General features: G+C 53.9%; 1 protein-coding gene across 1 annotated transcript in view; it reads right to left on the bottom strand.

Annotated features, from left to right (window-relative positions):
- LMX1A (LIM homeobox transcription factor 1 alpha) overlaps window positions 1-22,992 on the bottom strand; it is a 41,098-nt gene extending 18,106 nt beyond the window's left edge. The window contains exons 1-2 of the mRNA XM_062497278.1: window positions 22,917-22,992; window positions 22,139-22,325 (exon numbers count right to left, since the gene is read on the bottom strand). Coding sequence (XP_062353262.1) covers window positions 22,139-22,325; window positions 22,917-22,992 — 263 coding nt within the window. The remainder of the gene's footprint in view (window positions 1-22,138; window positions 22,326-22,916) is intronic.
- Between the last annotated feature and the right edge of the window lie 1,193 nt (window positions 22,993-24,185).

The raw sequence follows: 24,185 nt of genomic DNA, 5'->3' as shown, positions 1-24,185 counted from the left end.
GGGCTAAGGCCAGGACAGAGCTGTGGATGTGTAAGATGCTGACACATCAGGATGTGTAAGATGCTGAGCCAGTCCCATCCGATGACAGCATGCACACATCCAGTGTCCCGGGGTGGAGGGCGGGAAGCAGATGCCTGGTTAGAGAAAGGAGGGACCAGCCACAAACCACTCATGCTCCTCTGCAGACTGGAAAAGGATGAGGCTGTTTGGCTCTGTGTTTTGGGGCCAGGCCCATTTCTTCAGTTTAAAAAAGCTGAACTGAGCCCCGAGTCTCATTGAGTCAGCCTGGAGCTGGTTCTGCCTGGAGCTGGTTCTGCCACTAGGCTGTTTCATCCCAACATGAAGCCAATGTTCCCCTTTGTGGCTACAAGGAACTCGGGGTGAGAGAGAGGAAGCAATCCCCAGTGCTGCCAGCTCCCAGCATTTCACCTGAAATGGGTGACAGCGAGTGCTGGAGGCCCTGTGCCCACAATTTGGAATTGGGTGAGAATCCCATGTTTTCACTTTCCCCTTGATACCACCTCCCATTTTAAATGGGAATGGAAGCTCTCAGGACAGCAAGTCCCACAAGCTTGTAAACAGCAAAGCAAAGGCAAAAGGCTTGGTATTCACCCTCAATCCACATCAAATGACACTATGGGAAAACCAAGGTCAGGAGCAGCAATTTGTTTTGCCAGCCTGTCTCCTGGACGTGCAGAGCAGAGGCAGCTTGAATCCCCCTCCCTCGTGTGCCCCATTCCCTCCTGGTGGCATCCCTAAGAAGATGCCACCGTGCCACCTCCCAGCCTTGCTGAACCCTCTAAAGGTCAGCACCAAAGGCATGTCCACCACATATGGTTATCAGTTCTCCATGGGTCCATCCATCCCTCCTCTACAGCTGGGTGAACAATTCACAGCGCATAAATTTATCTAGCAGATCTCAGCCCACGTGCTGTTTGCTAACAGTCTGTGGAGAGGCTATATTTTATCCCTTTGGGTTTCTTGGCCAGCATTCAAGCTCCTGACCCTGATTTATTCGCAATCGGTCAAGAGCCACATTTCATCTCCATAGGCCACGTCTGCACAGAGCTATTCGGAGCACGTGGCTCCATGTCCCACAGCAGGGCCAGGACACCTCGCCACAAGGCAGCCCCAGCTCTCTGCAGCACCTCCAAGAGGCGATCAGGGGGTTTTGTGTTCAAAAATAGGCCCTGCGGGGGCAAACCTTGCCTGCTGAGAACAGCGTGGCCGGAACAAACTGCGCCTCTTGTGCGCACGAAGGCGATGAGAGCTCCAGATGCCGGCCCAAGCTGGCTCCCCGCCTGCCCTCATCCCCTCTCCCCATCTCTTTGTCTACCTCTCTGCCTATTTATAGCCATGGAAGACCTTTGCACAGTGCCCGAGCAGCCAGAGGGTTGAGTGTATAGGCGGGATGGCAAATGCCACCCTTCAACTTTCCAAAGTCCTTTCCTTTCTGCCTCCCAAGGGAATCACCATGGAGAGTCATGACTCTGCCTTTGACACAAAACCTTGGGACCAGCTATAAAGGGTCTCTCAGAGCTGCACCCATCACCAGCCTGGCCGTGGGGGGTTATAAAGCACCCTATGCTGGGTATCAGCAAGTCCTTCCTAGGGGAGCAACCTCATTCACGAATGTGAAACCATGAAACCAAACCAAGGTGATGTGAGAGGTACAGAGGAATCCAGAGGATTCAGGGAAAAACAATGAAGGATCAGGATTAGTATTGCGAAGGACCAGGGGTAGCATCAACTCTATCTGACATCTTCATTGGCAATTGCAATTAGGGACTAATTAGCATGTTAATAACGTTCATAGAAGATAATAAACTGGAGAGGATGGAAGAGAGCAAAGCAATCTGAAGGGGACCCCGGAGAGATAACAAAAAAATAACAAAGGAAATTCAGCTTGAAAAAATGCTGCTTCTGCAGTTCAGGGAAAAAACATCCGGAGCAGATGCTGCGGGAGGAGGAGGAGGAGGAGGAAGGCAGGAGCAGGGAAGCAGAAAGAGGCTCCGTGTGGGAGCACAAGGGGAGGCAGCCCCCTGCTTCCCTGTGAGGCAGGTCCTGGGGCTGGAGCAGGGCAGCCTGCATGGCTTCACCTGGCAGTGGGAGAAGGACCAGCACCTGATGGTGGCAGAGCATCCTGCTGGGGTGGCCTTTTCTTGAAGGAAAAAACAATATCCCTGAGTAGAACCACTAAGTGAAACTTGACTTCTCCTGGAGCTGTTTCCCTTCAAGCACCTTGCAAGCCCCACTGCACAAACATCTCCCCTCCTGGCTCCCAGGTGAGTTAGCCACACTTGGGAAGGTGAGAGGTGGCAGAGCTGTCACCCTCCCCCCGGGTGGGCAAGGCAGGGGGACAGCAGTCGGTGTGCAGAGCTAATGGCTGCATTTGTGCTACAAAAGGAGACCCCCACACCCCAGCTGGACATGGGAGCAATTCCTCTCCTCCTCTGCAGAGCCTCACAGTGCCTCTGGCCCTCAGTGCACAGTCTCTCTGGACCAGCATGACGTGCCAGATGCCCCTGTTCTCTGTCAGGATGAAGCTCCCCCTTGTCTCTTCCATCACAAAACCCCCAGATCCACCAGTGAAAACTGCCCCATAACTGATGCGACATGGGATGCAGGGTGGACCCTGAGGGTGGGACATCTTGGTGATTCCAGTCCTGCCATCACTGCCAGCCTACATTTAATTCACTTAATTTCTACACTTTCTACACTCCCCAGCTGGGCATCCTTGGGAGTCCCTATCTCCACTCCCAGTGCCAGATAATCCAGGCAGACCGACCAGGACTTGAGTCATTGTCACTTGTCCCCACCACCTGGTGACAAGGAAGGTCACACTAGTCGTGTCACGGTGTCTCCTCCAAACAGCTGCTGCCACCCCGGATGTCTGAGCACTCCAGCCCTTCCCTGGAGCATTTGGAGGGTTTAAAAGTACAACCAGTTCAAAGGAAAGCCCGAATTCTAACCCACCAGGACCAGTGTTTCAGCATGCAAGAGCTCTGGGATGTGCAGCTGCCCCACATTGGGAAGGGGCAAGAGTTTTATTGCCCAAAAGGGAACTGAAGTGGTTCCTGATGCTTGAGTACTTGGAGGCAGGCAGGGAGGAGGGGAGAAGCTTTTCCATGATTTGTGGGCTGTTCTCAGGCTGTCCCTGCTGCCAGGTCTTGGGCAATTTGATGACTTTTGTTGCAAACTGGAAGAACAGGAGACATATGTGAAGGAGGAAACTTGCATTCCTCTCGCCTAAGAAATCCCTTCTCACTTTCCCCCAAATCACACATACACCCAATCCCAGCCTCTCTGGGCTGGCTTGGACACCAGCTCCCCTCCCACACCCAGATGACCTACTCGTCCAGAAATGGCCAGGGCCCGCGGCTGGGGCGTTATCCTCTTCTCCTTCCTTTCCCATGTCCTGCCTGCACAGCCCTGCTGACAGCCAGGGCAGGCAGGGGAACCCTTCACCTTCCACTGCTGAGCCAAGAAATGGAAAATACCAGATAAAGAACAGCCCCTCCCAGCAGCATCAGTGCGAAGGGGACCCCAAGCCCCCAAAACTCACCCCAGCCCCTCCACAAGCTGCATGCCAAGCACCTCCATACCTCCTCCTCCAGAGATGTCTCCAGTGGCTTGCAAACATGGATGTTGTATTTCTCTGTCCCTATCCCAGAGAAAAATCCACACCTGTCAAATCTCTGCCTCCAGGAATGGTGATCCCCAAAGCCAGGCAGGGATGTGACTCACTGGGTGTCTGGACACAGTGGTGGACGTGGCACATTAGGCCACCATGCCTGTATTTCTACAGCATCTCCCCTCCTCAGGTGACTCCTCTGTCCCTGGAAGTCCTCTGTGGGATGCAGAGGTGGGAAAGGACTCATACAAAGCTGAAACACAGTGGTGACATCACCACCTCAGGCCACCAAGCTCTGTATGTGCAGGCAGAAAGCCAAAGACGGCCCCAGTTCCTGTGAAAGCCTGCAGGGAAGGAAGGCACCAGGAGGAAAACCATCTGAGCATGGGCAGAGCCCAAATCAAAGCCACACAGAGCCCCTGGGTAGGGAACCAACCACTGGCAGAACCCCCCTGCTTATTTGCAGAGTGTTTCTACTGAAGCCTACTGATGTCACCTGCCAAACACCTCCTGGGGTGGCCAATGCCAAGAGTGTCCCGTGCGTTGCCAGCACAGAAAGGTCCCTCCAAACCACCTCCTGAGAGGGAGAAAGGAAGGGACTGCTTTCAAAACTGCTTCTGTGACCATCACGAGCTAATTCCCACCTCTAACAGCGTAGCACAGAAAACACCCACGAGGCTGATTAAAACCTGCCTCCAATGGAAAACCCAGTTCCCCAGGGCCAGCTGTGCTGTCCTGGGGAGCTTCTCACTGGTGAAAAGGTGAAGCTGGGACCACACAGGAGTACTGTGGGGATAAGCCCAGCAGATCTGGGTTAAGCAAGACCCTGCAATCTGGCCACAGGCTGCTTGCCTCTGCAATCTTGGCTTTGCAATGGGTTCACAGGTCCATTTAACAAAGTGAGACAGAAAATTGGACGCCAATGCCTGCTCAGTGCAGGGAGAGCCACCCTGCTCCAAGCCCATCTCACTGGGGCCTCCTGAATTTCTCTCCCCCCCCCCCCCCCCCATTTTAAATGGAGAAGAAAGACAAACCACAAGTTCAGACCCAGATCAAACACAACCTCACACATGCCCAAGAAGAAAGACCAGCAGTAGAAGCGGAGCATGGTCCTCACAAAGACCTCTCCATCCCCATTTCCACACCCAGCTGAACACAGGGCTTCCCAGCTGGGGTGGGACTCTTCTGGGTAAGAGGAGAAAAAGCTCCGGGGTGGATCCCGCCATTTCCTATTCCAGGAAGGCCAGAACCCCTTTGAACTCTGTCCTTCTGCTGGAGAGAGTGAAATGCAAAAACACACACCCCAGTGCTAATTTAGACTTACACCTTCCCCAGTGTCAAGCGCTGGCATCCTGAAAACATCACCAAGCCATGGGTGTGCCAGGCAATTCCACAACAGGCGGACAAGTGGGATGGGATCTGCTGCAGCAACATTAACAGGCAGAATATCAGCCGAATATCAGCCACTAGATTTGCTCCTTCAAGCCCCAGTGCCTTGCCCCAGGCAGCCAGCAAGACTATTATTAGGACTCGAGGCAGCCTGGCCTCTGACTGCTTTCCCTGCAAGTGCTGCCCCATGGAAGGATGTGCAATTCCCACCACAGTACCCTCATTGCATAGATATTGGATTTGGGAAATACTTTTTTCTTGCTGCAGGCGAAACAGCTCCTTTCCCACACCTGCCCTTTCAAACGAGAGCGGTTTAACACTGTTTGCAGAGCTAAAAAAAAAAGCCAAAAAAACAAACCATCGGCATCCCTAAAGCTGGCCCAGCCCCATCCCTCCGGAGCTGGGTGAGCTGAGGAAGAGCAAAAGCAGAGGAGGTAGCGAGCAAATGAAAGGCGTTGCTGGAGGGGGGAGGCAGCAAACAGCCCCACGCACCAGCATCTCCCTGTGAAATAGCTCAGCAGCCCTGTCCCCAAGCTGGGGAGCTGGCAAGGAGGGGCTGGGCCCCCCCAAAAATCTGCAAACAGCTTCAGGACTGCTCATGGCAGGACAAGAGAGATGGATTGTACACCAGGGCAGGTTGTGAAAGCAAGATCGGCACCGCCTCGCTTGCTCCAACAGTTAAATATCTTTGTAAAGCATCTCCCTGAGCTGGGGTGAGCCCAGCAGGGGCGCAGGACCACCCAAGACACTCCCACAAAAGGGGTGCAAGGCACCCCAGGGCTGCTGCTGTGGGTGCTGGCAGCCTTAGGAATCCTCGACCCAGCACCAACAGCCCCATCCCAGGCTGGTCCTCCAGGAACCCCTGCAGCTTTACAACGCACTTTTGGACCTAACAGGACCCTATTTTTCTCCCCAGTGTCACAAGTGAAACCAACCCTCTGATAATCTCATTTTCCAGGTTGTAAACTCACTCATCAGTGGCACTCATCAGTGGATAAGGACATGTGGGGGCCTCCTCTCACCACGCTGCTCTGATGATATCAAGGCCCTCGACGGGGAATCGCGCCTGGTTTCTGCAAACTATGATCTAACCTAATTCCCTCCATCCCATTACTTCAGGATTTACAACACACAACCTCCCTTGAAATGGATTCTGGTAAATTCTTTGAAAGCTCTTCTGGTCCTCACATCATCGTCAGGGTCAGCCAGGCATTAATGGCAAAGCATTTACGCGCCAGGCAACTTGTTCCCCAGCAAGAGAGTTTGCTTATGCTTTTTAAATTCAGGAAGCAATTAATAGTTGCCACAAAAGCAACCAGTGCTTGTCTTGGGCGAGGGCCATAAAGGCCCAACTTGCCCTGGGGAATTCCGATGCCTCAATCTCAGCAGGCACCTTCCACAAGCGTGGCGGGTGCAAAGGTAAATCCTTAATGGTGGATACCTGATGATGGGAAATCTTCAGGCTCCCTCTCACCTGAAGAGCTGTGACTCCTGAACCAGCTCAAGGTGGCCATTTCAAGGAATAGCACTGCCAGCATCAAAGTCAAACAAGCACAAGGCCTGAGCATCTTCTGGCTTTTTTCCTCTCCCTAGAGGAAAGGACTTCACTGAACTCCCTGACTTTGGGACTTGCAGCCTCAAAAGCCAAAAGGACACAGATAATGATGTGGATGAAGCCAGAATCCCAGCAGAATCTGTGGATCTGACAGAAAAGTGGAAAACTTTGGTCCCTGGAGCTTAGCATCCTCTGCTCACACTCGGCTCACCTAGTCCCTAAAGTCCAACGAAGTTTATTCCCACCAAAAAAACCTGCTCCCCAGACACCAGCAATCTCTGACCACACTGAAAACCCAGTCCCTGGAGCCCAGCATCTTCTACTTTCACTAAAGCCCTGCTCCCCAGACCCCAGCAAGCTCCACTCACACACAAAAAACCCCCAAACCCTGCTCCCTAGAGTCCAGTATGTTCCACTGGCACCAAAAAAACCCATCCCTCGAGCTCAGCATCCTCCACTTACGCTGAACAACTGCAACACCTGGAAAGCAGAGACAGAGGCATCCACACCACAGTGCTTCCTCCCTCCTTCCCAGCACAGATGTCTCTCAGGGAGTGAGGATCCACGTGCTGCCTCCCACTAAAAACATCAGCCGGCTGTGGAGATCCTCAGGTTTTAGGAGACATCCCTTTCCATGCTGGCCCCCTCACAGCCATCAGAAAACAATGATTTCCAGGCTAACCCCTCTGCACTAGACTTCAACCAGCTGCAGACAGGCCCATGCATATCCTCTTCCTAATCCTTCATGCACAATCCCTAGACAGTCCCTGGCTTTTATTATTTTCTGGCAGGAGAGAGCACCACGTTAACCCCCATGTGCAGGCTGCAGCCTGAGCATCTCTCAGCACATCCCAGCTTGGGTCCAAATTATAAATGAAACATTTCTGTAACAAGAGAACTGGTGAGGGCCAATTGCCCATTAATGTTCGAAACCTTTAATTCTTATTTAGCAGTCTGTCCAAACAGTCCCTTCTAATTCCTTGATACAATGGTAGGCCTAAAACATGTATTTATTGACAAAGACCACAGGAGGCTCTTTCCCATTGGGATGGATGTGCATTCCTGTGGGGGGCTGGAAGCCATGGAACGGAGCAGGCAGCAGCATCACTGGTTATTCATCATGGCACAGACCCTGCACTCCTCACCTCTGCCAGACCCTTCTCTACTCAGCAGCTCCCTCGGTTTCAGGGATACAAGACAAATTCCTTACTGGGACAAGGAGAAGGAGGGAATATTGTCTGTAAGTATCCTGGAATGTCCTGTCTTTGGCAGGATGCTGCAAAACTCTCAGGGAACAGAGCTGCACCTGCCCAAGTTCTGGCTGAGGGCAGTGATTGGCAGGTGTGGAGACAGTGTGTGGGGGCACACGAGATACGGGCAGGATTTGCGTCCCAGGAGCACATCCTGCAAGGACACATGCTGAGATGTGGGCTGCAGCCTCTCCAAATGGGAGAAAACAGCCTGAGCTCCTAAGGGTCTGGAGGCTTTTCCCCAGAAGAGAGCAGAGCCTGGTGAGAGGCACAGAAGGCAGGAAGGGCTGCAGCCAGGAGCTGCCCCTGTGGCCCCAAGCTCAGCACTGACCTTGAAGCACGGGGCAGGAGGCTGCCACGGCCGGCATCGTATGACCCGTTACAAAACACGGCGGGCTCTGCTCAGAGGTTACACACTGCAGGACAAATTTAACACCCCAGAGCCTTCCCGATCCCACTGGAAGAATTCCTGGCAGGGGCTCAGTAATCGCCCACTACTGTAAGTAGCCAAGTGCCACCGCATTGGTTTGGCTCCAGACACACAAGGAGGACCTTGTTCCTTACTTCTGGAGGGAGAGATGCTTCAGCTCAGGGAGGACACCAGGCAAGATGATGAAACCCCCAGAGGCAGGTGGGCCTCGAACCAGAGAGCAAAGGGAATGTGGAAAAGATGCTGCTCCCAAATTTCACTTTTTTGAGAAAGGTATTTAGGGGCTGCAATTAAAAATTTGCATTGAAGCCAGCCTGACTGTGCAGCTCTCCCCATGAAGTGATCCTTGGGGTGAATGATGAGCCCATCATCACTCAGAAGAACAAGCAGATGGAATGAAGGCACCCTCAAAGGATGCCCAGTCCATAGAGTCCAATACCAGGGGACTTCGTGGCCCAGTCATGAGGAAGAGAGGCTCGACAGGAGGAGAACTTGTCCCTGCTGCCATACCTTCAGCCATACACGAGCTCTCCCAGAGCCACACCAGCTCTTTATGGAGATGGGAGCTGGTGGATGCTGCTCCAAAGCGGGGCTGGGGAAGGTGCAGGCCAGGCAGGGTGTGAGAGTCTCTCCCAGCAGCAGATCTGGTCCCTCCTCCTCCTCTCCTTCCCTTTCCTTAGCCCGGCCCCAGCCCTGCATTTCTGGAGCAGCAAGAGTCAGCTCTGCCGATGCTGCTGAAGGGCCCCAAGCCAACTCCAGCTGTAACCTCAGGATAAAAACATCAGCTTGGAAACACAGCAACAGGAAAAACAGACAGACGGCCACGTGTGTGCACATGAGGGCTCCCTCACCGGGAGAGCTCCCACTCCAGCACTGAGGTTTGCACTAATGAGCAATTTGGACTCTTGATTCCAGGGGAAGAGGTTTTGGTGTTTCCTTACAGCCCCTGGGACCACAAAACCAGGACCTGCTGCTCCTATCCAGCCCTACAGCCAGTGCCAGGTGCTGCTGCTGAGGCAGGTGAGGATGCTCAGGCTGGGTGGGGCTTTGGGTGCCCCCAGCACCTGAGGATGAGAAAAGCCCAGAGTGGGAGCACCAGCGTGGAGGCGATGGAGCAGTGACAAGATGACAGAAAATGTCATTGGGCCAGCAGCTATTTTTATCTGCGAGGACCAACACTTAATACTCTCCTATCTCCCACAAAATGTCACTTGAGCTCCAGCAAAAAGTTTACACCACTTGCAGACAAGGGCTGAAACCCGAGCACGTAATCCCTGCTCCAGTCAGAAGTTTTAGTGGGATTCGCAGCGTCTGAACAGGGGAAGCAGAGAAAAAAACCCAAAACCCTTCCCCTGAGAAATGATGGCTGAGACAGCAGAGAGACAGGACAGGCAGGTCCCCTCCTGGCACTATGTATTCCCCTGCAGAGTCACCTGCCACATCTGGAGGGCACAGGGCACTTTGTGAGCCCTGCAGCGACCTTGTGGCCTCCTCACTAGCTCAACCACAATTTAAGTACCCTAAAACGGTCTTCAGTAGAAGGGGGAACAGGGAAAGCAAGGCATTCACCACCCCACTCCTGAAACACCATAGCCCCAAGGGAGACTGAAGGGCTGGGAGGAGTGAGGTGAGTCAGGCAGAGCCCACAGAGGGGGCTTGCAGAGGGTCCTCATCAAGATATCACCCATCTTGGCAATTCCCCACTCTGCACCAAGCATCTCGAATTACTTCAAACACTCCCCCTTCTCTGCTCCCACCTCCTTCCCTCTCACCCGCAAGGCCAGGCCCCGACGTGCCTGGGGTGTAAGGAAAGGAGGTTTCCCTCATTTAATAAAGCCAAGGTAGAGCAATGCTGTTATTAACAGCAGCCTACCCACAGCAGGAATATTGCAGCAGCAATCCCAGGGGAGCACCCCAGCAATGCCCTGACAGCAGATGCAATAAGGCAGCCCCAGCACTGCCCTGTGATATTGCAGGGAGTGCAAATGCCAGTGGGTCCTTCCAGGTCCCCCCTTGCATCACAAACAGTGTGTTAGGGATGAATGGATACCTGGTCAGGCATGGAATAGCTGAGATTTGGGACAGCGCCCTCCAGAGGGCTCTTCTGAGAGGGGCAGAAGAGCAGGGATAAAAAGAGCTCCAGGCATGGTAAAACATGGTGCAGCACAGAGGTGCTCAGAAAATTAGGGTACCATGCTTCCATGGAAACTCACAGGAGGTGAATTCTTCCAGGGATAAAAGGCACAAGCCCATGTGTGTCTGTCCTGAAGGTGCCCCCAGCTGCCCCCAGGAGTTATTTTTTTTTTCAGATCAGACTGTCTGTTTTTAAAAAGACTGGGCAAAGTATTCAGGATGGAGGCACAGGCAAGGAGAGGAGCCAGCAGAGGATAGGGCTGGGTGAACCCTGCTGGGCTCTGCAGCCCCTGGAAACGCTGCAGGATGCTGAGGAAAGGGGGATGGCCATGGCTTCCCCAAGGGACAGCACCTTGGAGGAATCAAATAATAGACATTGACAAGGAAAGCCTGCTGCACTTGCCCCAGAAACCTTCTCTTACAGCAAGGAGTGGGGTAAAAAACCCTGGGGAATATACTAGAGAGGCAAAACTCGCATTCCTGAGATGGCCAAGATGTGATCACATCTATCTCCCTCCATCTCCAATTCCTAAGATCCATTTCTGAAGCATCACCAGCCAAGAAACTCTGGTTGATTGGACGTGGTTAAAGCAAAAAACACACGGAGAAAACCTTATAGCTGAAACTTAAATGGTCTCCACAAACATCTTGCATATTTTCAAGGACACTAAGGAAATTCACTTTTTCCTCCCCCCCCATATTTTAGACTTAAAAAAATGCCTCAAGGGAAGAAGTTATTTAGAACTACTTAGGAAATACAAAGGATAAAAAAGCCTGTAATTATTTCTCTGCCAAGGGCTTGTCAGTTTGAAAATCCCCGCTCTTGAACCACTAATCCTCATGGAAAAAAAAGTGCAGCTTCGGCAAGATGCATCGTTGGTTGACTTTTGCTGCACTTTTTTTGGCACGAGGGAACTGAATGGAAAGGCGAAGATTTGGGCGTCGTTTCATCAGCCCCTTTCACCCACAACATGCCTGATACATGTCCTTGGCTGATAAAGGAGACCTGCAAAGCATCACCCCCAAAATGAGGCTGCTCTGCCTGAGAATGGTGCTCTGCAGGCATCAGGCCGGGGAGGGGAGGATCATGGCTGATGCTAGGAGACAGAAGTGCCAAAACAGGCAAAAATAAATCAGTTCAAGGTGGGGGTATACTTACTTTAAAAGCCAAGGATTCAGGGAGTTCCTGGGATGTTTTGTTATGTGGTTGGAAATAGCATAAAGACATTATTGGCAGGGAAACTGCACTTCCTCTGGAGGGTGGGGATGGGCCATCCCAGCAGAGCTGGGATTTGGGTCTCTGGTTTAGCAGCCAGATTCATCACTTCACATCCTCCTGCCGGGATAAGAACGGGTGGCATCAGTGCCTCTGAACCCGGCTGGCCACAGAGAAACAAAACAGGGCCATGGAACTTGTTGTGTCCCAAACACCAGCGTCCCAACAACCCTCCGAGCCTGGAGCATCTCCAACAGGAGCTGGGTGAGCCACCCAGGCCCTGCTGCATGCCAGCACCCACCCACCTACACCGCCTGGCTTTGGGGCTGCACAGGGCATCTGGCACAGCAGGGGTCAGAAAAAATTGTCCTTAAAAGAAGAGGAGTCAGATTCTAAAAGAAGACAACACCCAAAATTCTCCATCTTGTCCCATACCTATTACTATATTATAAAAACCTCAGATTCCAAACCCTTCACCATTTGAAATCACAAACTTCTATTGTAACTACACACCCATTATTTTAACTCCATCACTCATATTTGCAAGCCTTCTCCAAGCCTCAAGTCAAAAGCAGTGTTCTCCAGGGGATCAGTGCCAGAAAGCACAGAAAGCTCAAAAATTCCAGGTTTCTGGGATCCAACAGTCCCTGTCATGGGCAGCTTTCCCACTGACAAGGATAAACACGTCACCTGCAGCAGGATAAACATCTCACCAAGCAGGGCCCTTCACCCATCTTTACCCATCTCTGATGTCTTCTTTCATTACCTTCCCCTAATCCATCTCCAAAACAGCTCCTCCCATGACGTGGGGTTTAAAGTCCTTGAGGTAATGCATGCAGGAAGCCTCTCCTCCTTTCTGGTTATCCCTCCTTCCCAGATCCAGAGGTGAAACAAGCTCAGATTCAAGAGCCCAACCTACAAGACTTTAAGCTTCATTAAACTTTTACACCAGTCCACTGAGGTTGCTCTCTCAGCCTCTCATAATTACGAGTGCACAGGGAAGGAGCAGCATCCACTCAAGCAGGCATCAGGAAGTTTCAGGCACTTAATGATTTCCTAACCAAGCTCCCACATCCAAAGCACCTTTTAAAAGGATCTGCTCGATACCACTGCTGTGAGCTGCTGGCCAGAGGAGATGCCAAGACATCAATAATTCAGGGCTTCAGTTCCCCATCACCAACCGAGCACAGGTGAGACTCCAGACACAAAAGCCTGAGCCATCCCACCACTCCAGAGTCTACAAACACCCAAGCCAAGAGGATGGCTGGGTTCAAGGACACCGTTCAGGTGAGCAACATCTTACTCTCCCTGCAGCCAAAACCTGGAGTTCAGCATTTCCATGGGGCAATTCAGACGCTGGTTTGGCTGAATCCTGTGTGAGCCTCTTCCTCCCCTTCAGCCCTTGCAGGAACCTATAAAAAGTGGCTGGTAAGGAGAAAGGAGGCTGTAAACCCCTCCTCAGCACCCAGTCCGGGGCTGGGGCCCTACACACCTGACAACAGATCACAGCTGACATTCCCTCCTCTGCTGCTGACTCTCCAAGAGCAGAAAAGTAAAAGGTGCCTGGAAAAGGTGCCCGGAAAAGGTGCCCGGAAAAGGTGCCCCTGAAGCATGTCAGAGGGCAGTTCCAGTCCAGGCTCAACACAGAAATCATCAGGCAGGAGTTCTGGGGTTGTTCCTCAACAAGCACCCACCTCCACTAGCAGCACCCATTAATTTATTCATCTCAATCATCAGTGTGGAAGCCACTGCAAATGTGTGACATTGCCCTCCTCCCATTTAGATAGATCACTGCAGGGGTTAGTAACCCTTTCCATAGCCAAGATTCAGGTTTCCCGAATTAAAGGCTTAGCAGGGCCAGCAAATTCCAAGCAGAAATTTCTCCAACAAAAGCATCCCTATGATTTTACGATGGCAGGGGTTGGAGGCAAGAAATGACAACACTGACTCTTTCAAATGAAAAAAGCTGCTGCAGCTGAAAACTGCCTTCAGGTGTCCTTAACGTTTCTCTCTCCTTTCCAAATTTTTCCAGCCAAAAGCTTCCCTGAGCTTCCAGTAGCAAAGAGAAAATTCCCACCTTCCTCTTCCTGCTCAGCCACCTTGGGTGATGCTATGCAGCAAAAATCAACTTATAGCACAGTCCCACTGGCCTCAGGCAGGAAGGAAGGAGTCCTTGGACACACAGGCTCCAGGTCCATGCAAGGATCTCTGAAGCACAACATCAGAGGGGAGGATGCACCTCCCAAAGAGATCAATTGCATCCAAACAATGGATTCTCCAGGAATCGCCCTCGCCTCTTGTGCTTTTTAAGACCCCACTTTGCTCCCTTACAGGGCAGGGAACATTGCCCAGAGGGATTTCAGGGGCTCCCCACCCCACCGAGATGGTGGTTGTCATTCCAGAGGAACAGGGGAGGGGGATTTTGCACAGTGGCGGCGGGGGCGGGGGACAATGGGCCGGGGAGCGATGGTCCCGTGAAAAGGGATTTGTTCCGCTGTCAAGGATGGCCTCAGGAAACGAAGCCACGAGGGAAGGAGAGGGGTAGGGAGCAGAGAGAGACAATGTAGGGACAGCAGTGACAGGGAGACAGCTGGGGAGGATCAGTGCTGAGCCCTGATGGGCTCGCAAAGCACAAGGAATGACTGAGGAAGAGTCCTCCAGTATCCTTCCAGGCATTCACCCCGAGGAAGAGCAGAACCTAAGGTAAACCTTCAGGAAACTTAGTTCAGTAATAATGTACTTTTCTTGACTGCAAATTAAAATAGGACCCTTGCAGTGACACCAAGATTAGCCCAGCTGGTCAGAGCATGGTGCCAGTAACACCAAGGTTGTGGGTTTGAGCCTTGTGTGGGCCATTCACCTGAGTTGGACTTGATTATCCTTCTGGGTCTCTTCCACCTCAGACAATCCTGTGAAATATTAGCACCCTGTCTCCATGCAGGGAGAACCACTCATCTGCAGCCAGGGAACCACAGGGAGCCTCCGACAAGGCTGACTGCTGGGATGTGCTGGGATACAGAGGAGAGGGGTTTTCCTTCTGATTCATGCCTTCTCCTACCAATCTGTACCTTCATCATGCCAATTTGTGCCTGGGAGGAGCTGCAACACAAACTCTGGCTCATCTTCAGTCAAAGGCAGCCCAAGGTGGAAAACACAAAGGCGAGCATGGCATAAAAATTAGGCAGATCTGGAGAGACACAGAGGATTCATATCCAGCATTCAAACTCACCCAGCAAGATGCTGTAAGCACTTATGATGATGAAAGAAGCATTTTTAAGCTAGATTTGTATTTCCAGCTCCATTTCATGGGTGACAGAGCCAATTCTCAGCTCTTTCTCTTGCATGCAACCATGGTCCATCATACGCAGACCATGCACTAGGGCAGAAGACCTGAACTCAAAAAACAGGATCATATTCATGAGCACTTGAAACACTCCACTGAAAACAGGTAGATGCATGCAAGTACAGTGCAACAGGAGAAAATAAATTACTTGCACTGAACACAACATGATTTCACCCCTGTACTCAGAAACTCACAAGTCACCCTACTAAAAGCTCCAACTTTTATGGGAGAAACTTCCATTTTCAGCCAGCCAGCCTACATAACGTGCAACACCTGAAGAAAGTGGTCTTTTGTTAATAAGACCCCAGAGAAGTCCCAGATAGGCAAGAAGACAGAGCCACCAGACAGAAACCCCCCCAGATAAAGGGAACTGGATGCCATCAGCCCAACGCTGTGCCCTGCACAGCCCCAGCACAGCACAGCTCAGCCCACCCCATGTCTTTTGCAAAAGCTTTGGCATCTGGCTGTCCGTAAATATTTGAGGTGGGAAGCCAGGAATTACAGAACCCCTCTCCTGGGCAACCAAGGTTTGACCATCTTAAAAAAAAAAAAAAAACACCAAAAAAACAACCCTACGAAAACAAACAGCAAACCTCAAACAGAGCTGCAATGAGATGCCTGCTGGTTTCGCAGAGACACGTAAGAAAACACGGGTGCATCCTTTGCCCCTGAGGGCCAACAGCCCCAGGAGAAGATAACCATGGGCCAGCTGGATTCTTTCTGCCAGGAAGCAGGATTCCATCCAGGATAAAAAGTATTGAGGAACAGAACTATGGGTTGTCACAGGGTTCACCGTGACAGAGCCCCCCTCACCTTTCCCCTTCTAAAATCTCAAACAAATACACAGAAATTCAAATTCCTCATGAAAACATTATTTATACTTTAAAGGAAAAAAAAAAAGGAAAAAAATTAAGCTGGGTTGAGCCCCATATTTTCCCCTAGTAAAATCCAAATATTTTCTCCCTGCTTTAAATATCTTCCTCATTCCTGCTATGGAGGATGTGCTTGATTGAATTGCAGGTGAAGGCACAGTCCTCCAGCCCAAGCCCCATCCCTGCTTCGTGTCTGCATCTGCAGAGGGCATGAGGCAGAGACAAGAGAGCACAAAGAGACAAAGAACATCTTGAGAAGAAAAATATCCAGAACAATTCTCCCACCTCCGTCCACCTTGGCTGCAGCCTCCTCTTCCTCAGACATGCTCCAGCACTGAGGGCTGAGTACCCCCTTGGCTGCACACCAAGAGGTTTGCCAGAAGTGAGGAACTGTGAATCCAGATCCAGACTACTGGGTTGTCTCCCTTCTCAGCCAGAAGCAGGACCTGCACCCCTGTCAGTAGGAGATCAGCCCTAGACCCCAAACTCCCTTTTCTCCTGCTCCAAGGTAGAGGGGGCATTGGGGTCCCCCTTGCCATACCCGGGGGTGAGCGTGCAGCATCAAAATCAGAAACTGCTGTGTGTTTGGGCACGTTGAGACCATCCCACTGCTGCCAGTGGGGATGGGGACAGCCAGCCGAGATCAGTCTCCCCGGTAGCACATGCAGCCGCCGGCAAATCCTGTCCTCCCGCCGGGCAGCCATCGGCACAGCTCACACCCAGCACTGCCACCCGCTCCCAAATCAGCTGGCAGTGGCCACGCCATCAGGGGCAGAGCCTGCTGGAAGGCTCCCCGAGGAAGCACCAAGCAAGAAACTGAACTGGGGGCTCTCTGAAATCCCCGGCTCGGCAAATCCCTCCCTGTGCCCGGCGGCTGCGAGCAGGTGAAGAACCGGCGAGGCGAGGGCTGGCGAGCTGGGGCAGGAGAGGACCCCAGCTGTCTCTCCAGCTGGTGGAGACAAAATTCTCATCAAAACCAGACAAACCCCTCTTTCTTCCCCAGTCATTTTCTTTTTTGGTGCCTTTGTCAGGACTGCAAAAACCTGAAGCAGTTCCCATGGCTTTAAGAGCCCCATCAGGGACTGATCAGGGAGCTCCAGCTTGTAGAGTCGGGGGAAAAAAGGTAAAAAAAAAAAATTATAGTATGTGCAAAATAAGATGGCAGAAACCATGAGGAGTCCGAAGCATGCTGATAGTACCGACCTGCAGTCTCCAGGACCCCACTGCCAATGGGGTGACCCCAAAGCCACCTCTGTCCCCACCACGGAGGGAGAGATGACAAGTCTATTCGACTGCCTCGCTCCCAATCTGCCAAACCTCACTTACTCCCAGGCCTTTCTATGAAACGTTAATTGTAAGACAAACGCAATTAAGGGCCGAGAGAAGGGGCAAGATGCCAAATCTCTCCTTTGCTCACTTCGGAAAGGGGGAGCCCCACGAGTGGGAGAACAGGGTTTGGTAGAGATGGAGGCAAGGCCTGTTTTGCTTGCCTGGCATTTCCAGCATGGATCCTACAGTGGCCTCTGTAATGTCCCTCTTGCTGCATCCCGCTGCTTCCCTGCCTCTCCACCCCCTGCCGGCACAGAAAGTTGACCTAATAACAAGAAAACCAAAAGTGTGCCTGGTCCCAGCCCAGCAGTACCAACCACGGCATCCCTGGTGGGGATGAGGCCAGATTTGGCTGCCCCACAGCCACACTCCTCCCAGCCCACAGCGAGTCAGTACTATTCCTCCAGGAGCTGTGGGTGAGGACAGAGAGGTGTTTGCTAAAGGAGATGAAGTGCTAGGTGGGGATGAAGAGCAGATGGGAAGCACTAGAGGGAAAGACTGAGAGATGGGAAAAGAGACACCACTAAGAGGGATGCTGTGCCATGGAGCTGGCGTGTGCTCTGCTAGCCTGTCCAGGCCAGCCTGACTTCTGGAGAAACCCAAGTCAGCATCATCCTCTGCACAGGATGTCCTACAGGAAGGGAAGGGGTCTCCAGAGAACATGCTGGACTGCAGCTGGGCTGACCTGTGGCTCTCAGGAGGGAAAATTCTCTCCCATCAGCCACAAAAAGCACAGAAAATCCCACTTCTCCAAGTGAGAGAAGGCAAGGGACTGCAAACCACCAGGACAAACCCAGCACATCACAGAACTCTCCAGCTGGTGGGACCAGGCTGTGTTGAAGTGTCCAGCACCATCTCCATTTGATCCATGTGGGATTGCTCCCCTCGCAGCCCTTCCGGGCTGGGGAAGCAGTGCCAGGCCTCGCAGCTAATTGCGCAATTACATTCATTACACACGTTAAGCAGCATAAACAGCCACCATGCTCCGAAACTCTTCCCCCTCTCTCCTCTACAGCAGCAGCTGTGAGAGGAGCCTCCAGCGGGCGAGAGGAGGCTACCCTGAGCCCACAGATCCATCCATGGACTGCAGGACCATGCTGCTGAGGATTCAGGCTCATCCCCCACGTGAAGACACCAGGTACGATTTTAAAACCCAACACGAGTCCTTTTGCACGTGCGCTCTTTCACGTGCACGCCAGGAGGGTGGAAGGATTTTTATCTCTTTCCTTCGCAATTGGACGCGACATCACATTTTAACTCTGGAAGGAGGAGGTGGAAGCACCCGCACAAGCCTGTGACTCTGGGAGCACAGGATTTTGGAGGCAGGCAAGGAGAGCCCTGTGGAAGCTGGCAAGAGCACAGAGCCATCAAGCCGTGCGAAGACAGGGCGAGCATCACACAACTGCCTGCCTCGGCCGGGGAGCCCGGCACGGCGGTGGCGGCTCGGGGGCTGCAGCCGCCCCTCCACTGCCGGCGCCCACATGCCAGGCTTGCTCCGAGATGTGCTGGCCATCTGCTCCTGCCAGCCGGGGCTGGGGCTGGGGCTCTGCGCCGTGGCTGGGGACGTGCCAAGCCGTCCCGCCGTCGCCACGCTCCCCAGCTGCGCCCCCCGTCATGACCACACCGCTGTCAGCGCTGCCGGCCCCCAGAACCTGCAGTGGGGATCTTCCCATGCCTCCAGGTCCTCCCTACATCCCTGGCTCTGCTCGGCCCGTGCAAACCTACTGTGGAACACCACTAGGCAAGAGGGACCTCAACGATTCCCATCCTCGTGCAGATTTTAAGGCTCCAGAGTAGCCCTACTCTTCACATCGCTTCCAGCACTCCTCCCTGTTTATGGCTAGGTTTGGTGCTGCCCCCCCAAATCAGCCAAAAAGCCCATCCCCCTGACCACAACCACAGGGGCCCCACAGCCCAGGGCATGTCCCCAGGGCCACTTTGCAGTCAGGGAGTCAGCCAGGGCAAAGACTGAACCTTGTCATAGTTGAGACTTATCAGGTTTGGACAAGCGCCGGGGGCTGCCGCGGGATTTGGGATGTTCTGTAACGAACGTCCTCTGCTCCAAATAGATGCCGTCCCAGGGGCACAGGCCTGAGCCGTCCCTCCCCAGGAGCCCTCCCTGTCAGCGCTGGGGAAACTGCTCCAAGAATGACCCCCAACTCCCCAGGTTCCCAGACAGCATCACTATCCGAACCGCCCATGGGCCCTGAGCCGTGGCACCCCAAAGAGATGCTGAGACCTGACCTGGCACCCTCAGCCTTTAATCCATCCCTTTCCAAGTCCTCTCTCAAGTCCTTCCTCTTTGTGAAAGACAGAGAAATATAAAACATGTGTTTTAACAAATTATTCCTCGATTTCTAGAGTCCAGCGAGTCAGACGCTTGCTTAAATCCGTCCGTAACACTTTCCATGGGTGTATTTATAACTGAGGGCATAGCTGCCGTCTCGCGCTCCCTCATTAACCCTCTGCAGCCTTGTTGCAAACAGAGCTCAAACAGAGAGCGCAGAGATGTGTCGGAAAATTCTGCACCAAACACACCAATGCTCACCATCTGGAAGAGAAATCCCTTCTATCAATTTAAAAACAAAACAAAAACCAAGCAAACAAACAAAAAAACAAACCAAAAGCGAACACAACCGCAGAACACCGACGCCGTGACAACGGCAGGTTGGATCCCAACCACTTCCTTGACACCCCCAGCATTCCAGAGGCAGACACCCCAGCCCTCCCACCCGGAGAGGCCTCCGGAGCCCAGCTACACCGCTGCCACTGGGAGGATCGGCCGCTTTCCACCGCATGGAGTGTCAGTCACCTTTGATAATTAACCAGCTCAAGATAATGAGCTCAGTCTGAGAGCAGCGGCGCTTCCTCTGCACGCTTCACTCTCAAATCCCTGCTATCGGCATCGGCACCGCAGCCAAGGCAGGCACGGTGCTCCCGCACCCAGGAAAATGCTCAGTCCAAAGGCAGGATGGGCATTTGGGAAAAGAAAGAAGGATTTTTGGTAAATAAAGACAATTATATAAATCTCAGCAGAGCCCAAGGGGAACAGCTCTTTGGGACTCTGCTCTGCATCTTTGCCATCGCCAGGTAAGGATTCACACCACCGGCACAGCAGAGTCCTGCAGGGTGGATGAAAGGAGGACGGACACAAACCTGCGCCCCCACGCTAAAATAATGACTATTAGATGCAAGGGGACGATGACAGGATGGCAAGAGGCAGGTAGGGGCAGGAGGGGAAGAGGCCAGCAGTGAGTTAGGGTTAATACCATCACAGCTTGAGAAACCGCCTGTCGCAGAGCCTGAGCTTCCCGGCTCGGGCAAAAGTCACCAACCCAAACATGACCGGGAAATAACCAGGAAAAATGCTGCTATCGCCAGACCCTAGGAAAAATTTGTGACATTTTTTTCCCCGCAATCATCCTTGTCCATCCCAACAGTGAGATAGATGGGCACAGCAAGAAGCCAACTGCGGCACCAATTTCTTTCGCAGCCAACAGACATCAGAGGAGGCTTTCAGGTTGGAGCCACTTCAAGAGCTAGCAAGCTGCAGTCAAGAGTAAAATCCACATGTGCTGCAAGCTGGAAAGGCATTTCTGGGTGACCGTCACCCCAATTTCCCCTTGACAATCCAAACAAAAATACCGATAAAGCAGAAAATGAGAATTCAATCGTGTTGGAAATGTACTGGAACCAGTAGCTGAATTTCTACAGACAAACAAGCAGCACACCCAATCTCAACAAATTTTTTGCCTACAAAAACCCACCCTGTGGCGCAGCTCTCTCCTTTCCACTCTCACGGCAGCTAATTCTTCCGCTCTTTCGTAAACATTTGAAAACAAGGTCACGCGCACAAATTCTGCTTTCAATTTGCCTTGTATCCATAGTGATTAAACTCAGACCCACAATACGGGATTTAAAACAGGGGAAAAAAAGAAAGCAAAAAACCCCAAAAACCCCAAAACCCCAACTTTAAAAAGGCCTGGAACCGGGCTAGACCTCGGCATGCTCGCGAACTCGCCGAAGGCCAGGGATGAGAGCATCAACGATCACTGTTTTCTGCTGTAAAAAAAGGGAATTAAATTGCTGGGCTTCAACAGCCATGCTATCGCCGCAGCGAGGGATCTGGCCCCCCACTTACACCCTCCTCAAGAAACAACCAGCCCAGAGGCAACAAAAATTTAACGGCTCCAAAACTCGGCCAGGCAGTGGGGTCCGGAAAGGACAGCAAGAGCAGGATGAGCCAGGAAAAAAACGAAAGCAGCTGCAGGGGAGGAAAGACTCAGCAGCCTTCTTCTCATCCCCAATGGAATGGTTTTGCTTTTAAAAAAGAATAATAATTTTCTCATTGTCTTTCCCCCCAACCCCACACTTCCAAAAGGGAAAGGGCCAGGGCTGGGAGATTTAACACCAAAATTTCTTTGCCATCACAGCCCGGATGCAGGAAAAGCCTGTGTGTGACAGTCAACACTCTGAATTCAGCAGGGCCTTCCCTGGCTCCTGCTGAGTGCCTCAGTTTCCCCACCAACCAGGGGGGAGAGCAATAGCATTTCCCTGCCTGTGAGTATTTTAGGATAAAATCCTCGTCCAGGACCAGGTCAGGGAGGATGTAACTTTCCTCCTGCGGATGCTCCGTAGGAAAATAAAGCCGGGGAGAAACGCTTGGCCCCGTCCCCGCGCAGACCTGGGGTTACCGTGGGTCTCCCAGGCTCCCAACAAAACATCCTCAATTCCCAGGGCACAACCTGAGCACAACGAAACAGCTCTAAAAAGGGAAGAACCGGGACGCAAGGAGACCGCGGGACAGAAGCACAACTCGCCGAGCGGCACAGCAAGGGCTGACACCTCCTGGGACACACAGCGCAGGGGGAATGGGGAGCAGCGGCCGAGCACCAGTCCCCCGCACAAGCTTTTGCTGGGCACCGGGGCTTTGTGGGCGGTGAGAACAGAGCGAGGGGGGGCTCCCCGAGGGGCAAGCGACACTTACTTCTCATAGTCCAGCTTGCAGTAGAGCTTCTTGTCTCGGTAGAAGCAGGTGGTCTGCAAGGGCTCCTTGCAGGATGCGCACTGGACGCACTGCTCGTGCCAAAGGCTGTCGTTCAGGCGCAGCAAGAACCGGTCCAAAATCACTCGCTGACACCCTTCGCACACCGACTTGGGGGTCGCGGCTCTGCCTGCGGGGAAAGAGCCGGGGGCTGGGGTGGGCAGAGGTAAAGGCGGCCGGGGACACGGGCCGGGCGAGGGACGGACCGAGGGTCCCGCGGTTCTCGCTTCCCCCGCACGGGCTCGTGGGTCGCGGGGGGACGGGGGTATGCGGGGAGCTGCTGCGGAATCCAGGAGGGACTTGTGCCTTAGGGCAGCTCCGGAGGGGGCACATCGTCCCTAATTTCGTTCCTCTTGGAAAGGCGGCAGCGGAGCCGCGGCTCAGAGAGAGGGCGACCGTTTGAAACCGATATTAAAACGAAGATAAAAAGAAGAAGCGAATTATTTATTGCTCGATACGAAGGAGAGCCCTTCGTTACAAGGGGGGTTAGGGGGACACACGATTTAATGCAATCGCGGAACGAACCGGCAGCAGCGAAGGCGGGCGCCGGGGGCACACCCCGGGCGGAGGCAGCGGCGCGGCGCCGGGCAGGAACGAGCCGGGAAAAGCTGTCCCCGGGCCTCCCGAAGCCCCCGTGCCCATCCATCCATCGCTCGGGCCCGCCCGGCCGTGCCCCGCCCTATGGGGTCCCCAGGAGGGCAAGCGGGGTGCCCGGACTTACCCAGCAAGGAGGAGAAAGGGGTCGCGGGGTCCAGGGCGCTCTGCAAACTCTCCTCCATCTTCAGCCCGTCCAGCATGGTGGGGAGCCGGGCCGGCCGAGGGGCCGCGCCGCCCGCCTGCCAACACAGCCTGGACACACCGCGCTCAGCTCGGCCGCCGGCCCCGCCGCCCCCGGCCGGGGCTTCTCCTCCCCGGCTGCCCGCCCGATCCCCGGCGCCGCGCTCCCTCCTCCCTCCCAACGGGAGAACCCCTCGGGCCCCCCGTTCCGGCTGCGCAGACGCTGCCCCGGCCGGGTTCGCAGCAGCCCCGCGGCCCCGACGTGGGGAGGCGACCGGACCCGGGTCCCCCGCGGCCGCGGACGGGAGGATGCGGGACGGGAGGATGCGGGGCTGCCGTCGGCCGGGCTCGGCCGCTTACCTGGGGCGGCCCGGGCGGTGCCTTCCTGCGAGGAGCCGGCGGGAGAGGCGTCCGTAGCCACCGCTCCTGGGGGGTCTTGCGGCGGCTCCTGCCTCCCCGGCAGCCTCGCACCGCCTTCCCCGCTGCCGGCGCTTCCCGGGGTGCGGAGCGAGCCGCTGCTCCCTGGACGGCTCCGGCGAGGAGCTCACCAACCTGCGAGGAAGCGACCGTCCGACTGCTGCCAAGGCACATTTCCTGGAGCTGATACCTCCCTGCCCGACCCCCACCCCCTGCCCTCCCCTCTCCACCCCACTCGAAATAAGTTTCCTCCCCGCTCTCCTGCCTGGCTGCAGGCACCGGCCCCGCCACGCCTCGAGGGGCCGGCGGCCCTTCCCGGCTCCGGGGTGTACGGCTCGGCCTGGCCGCCCCGGCTCCTCCGCTCCGCTCCCTGGCTTTTTTCCCCCCTTCTTTTCTTAGAAAGCCAAAAAGAAGAAGAAGAAGAAAAAAAAAAAAAAGGTAGAGGGTGGTGCCCCACCACAGCGTCTCTCCCAGTAATGAAACCGGCTGGAAATCAAGTCCCTCTTCCAGGAGAAGCCCAGGCCGGCAGATTTTGGGGAAAGCCGGTCCCCTGCCCGGGTCCCCGGCGAGGATGCGCTCCCCCGCGCTGCGCATCGCCCCGGGCGCCTCGCTCCCGCTGCTCCGGAGCGTTTAAGGAAAATGAGTGCTGGGAGGAGGAAAACAAAAAAAGAAATAACAACAACAATAACAAAAAAATCCCAACACCAAAGCCGGAGAGCTGCCCGGGAGGGCTCGTCGCCAGTGATCCCTGACGCCGAGCGGGGCTCGGTCCGCTCCGGGTGCCGGTTCCGCGGGG

Source organism: Cinclus cinclus, chromosome 8 (genome assembly GCF_963662255.1).
Source record: "Cinclus cinclus chromosome 8, bCinCin1.1, whole genome shotgun sequence".
In the NCBI taxonomy this organism is placed as follows: Eukaryota; Metazoa; Chordata; class Aves; order Passeriformes; family Cinclidae; genus Cinclus; species Cinclus cinclus.
This window is presented reverse-complemented; position numbering and strand designations above follow the sequence as displayed.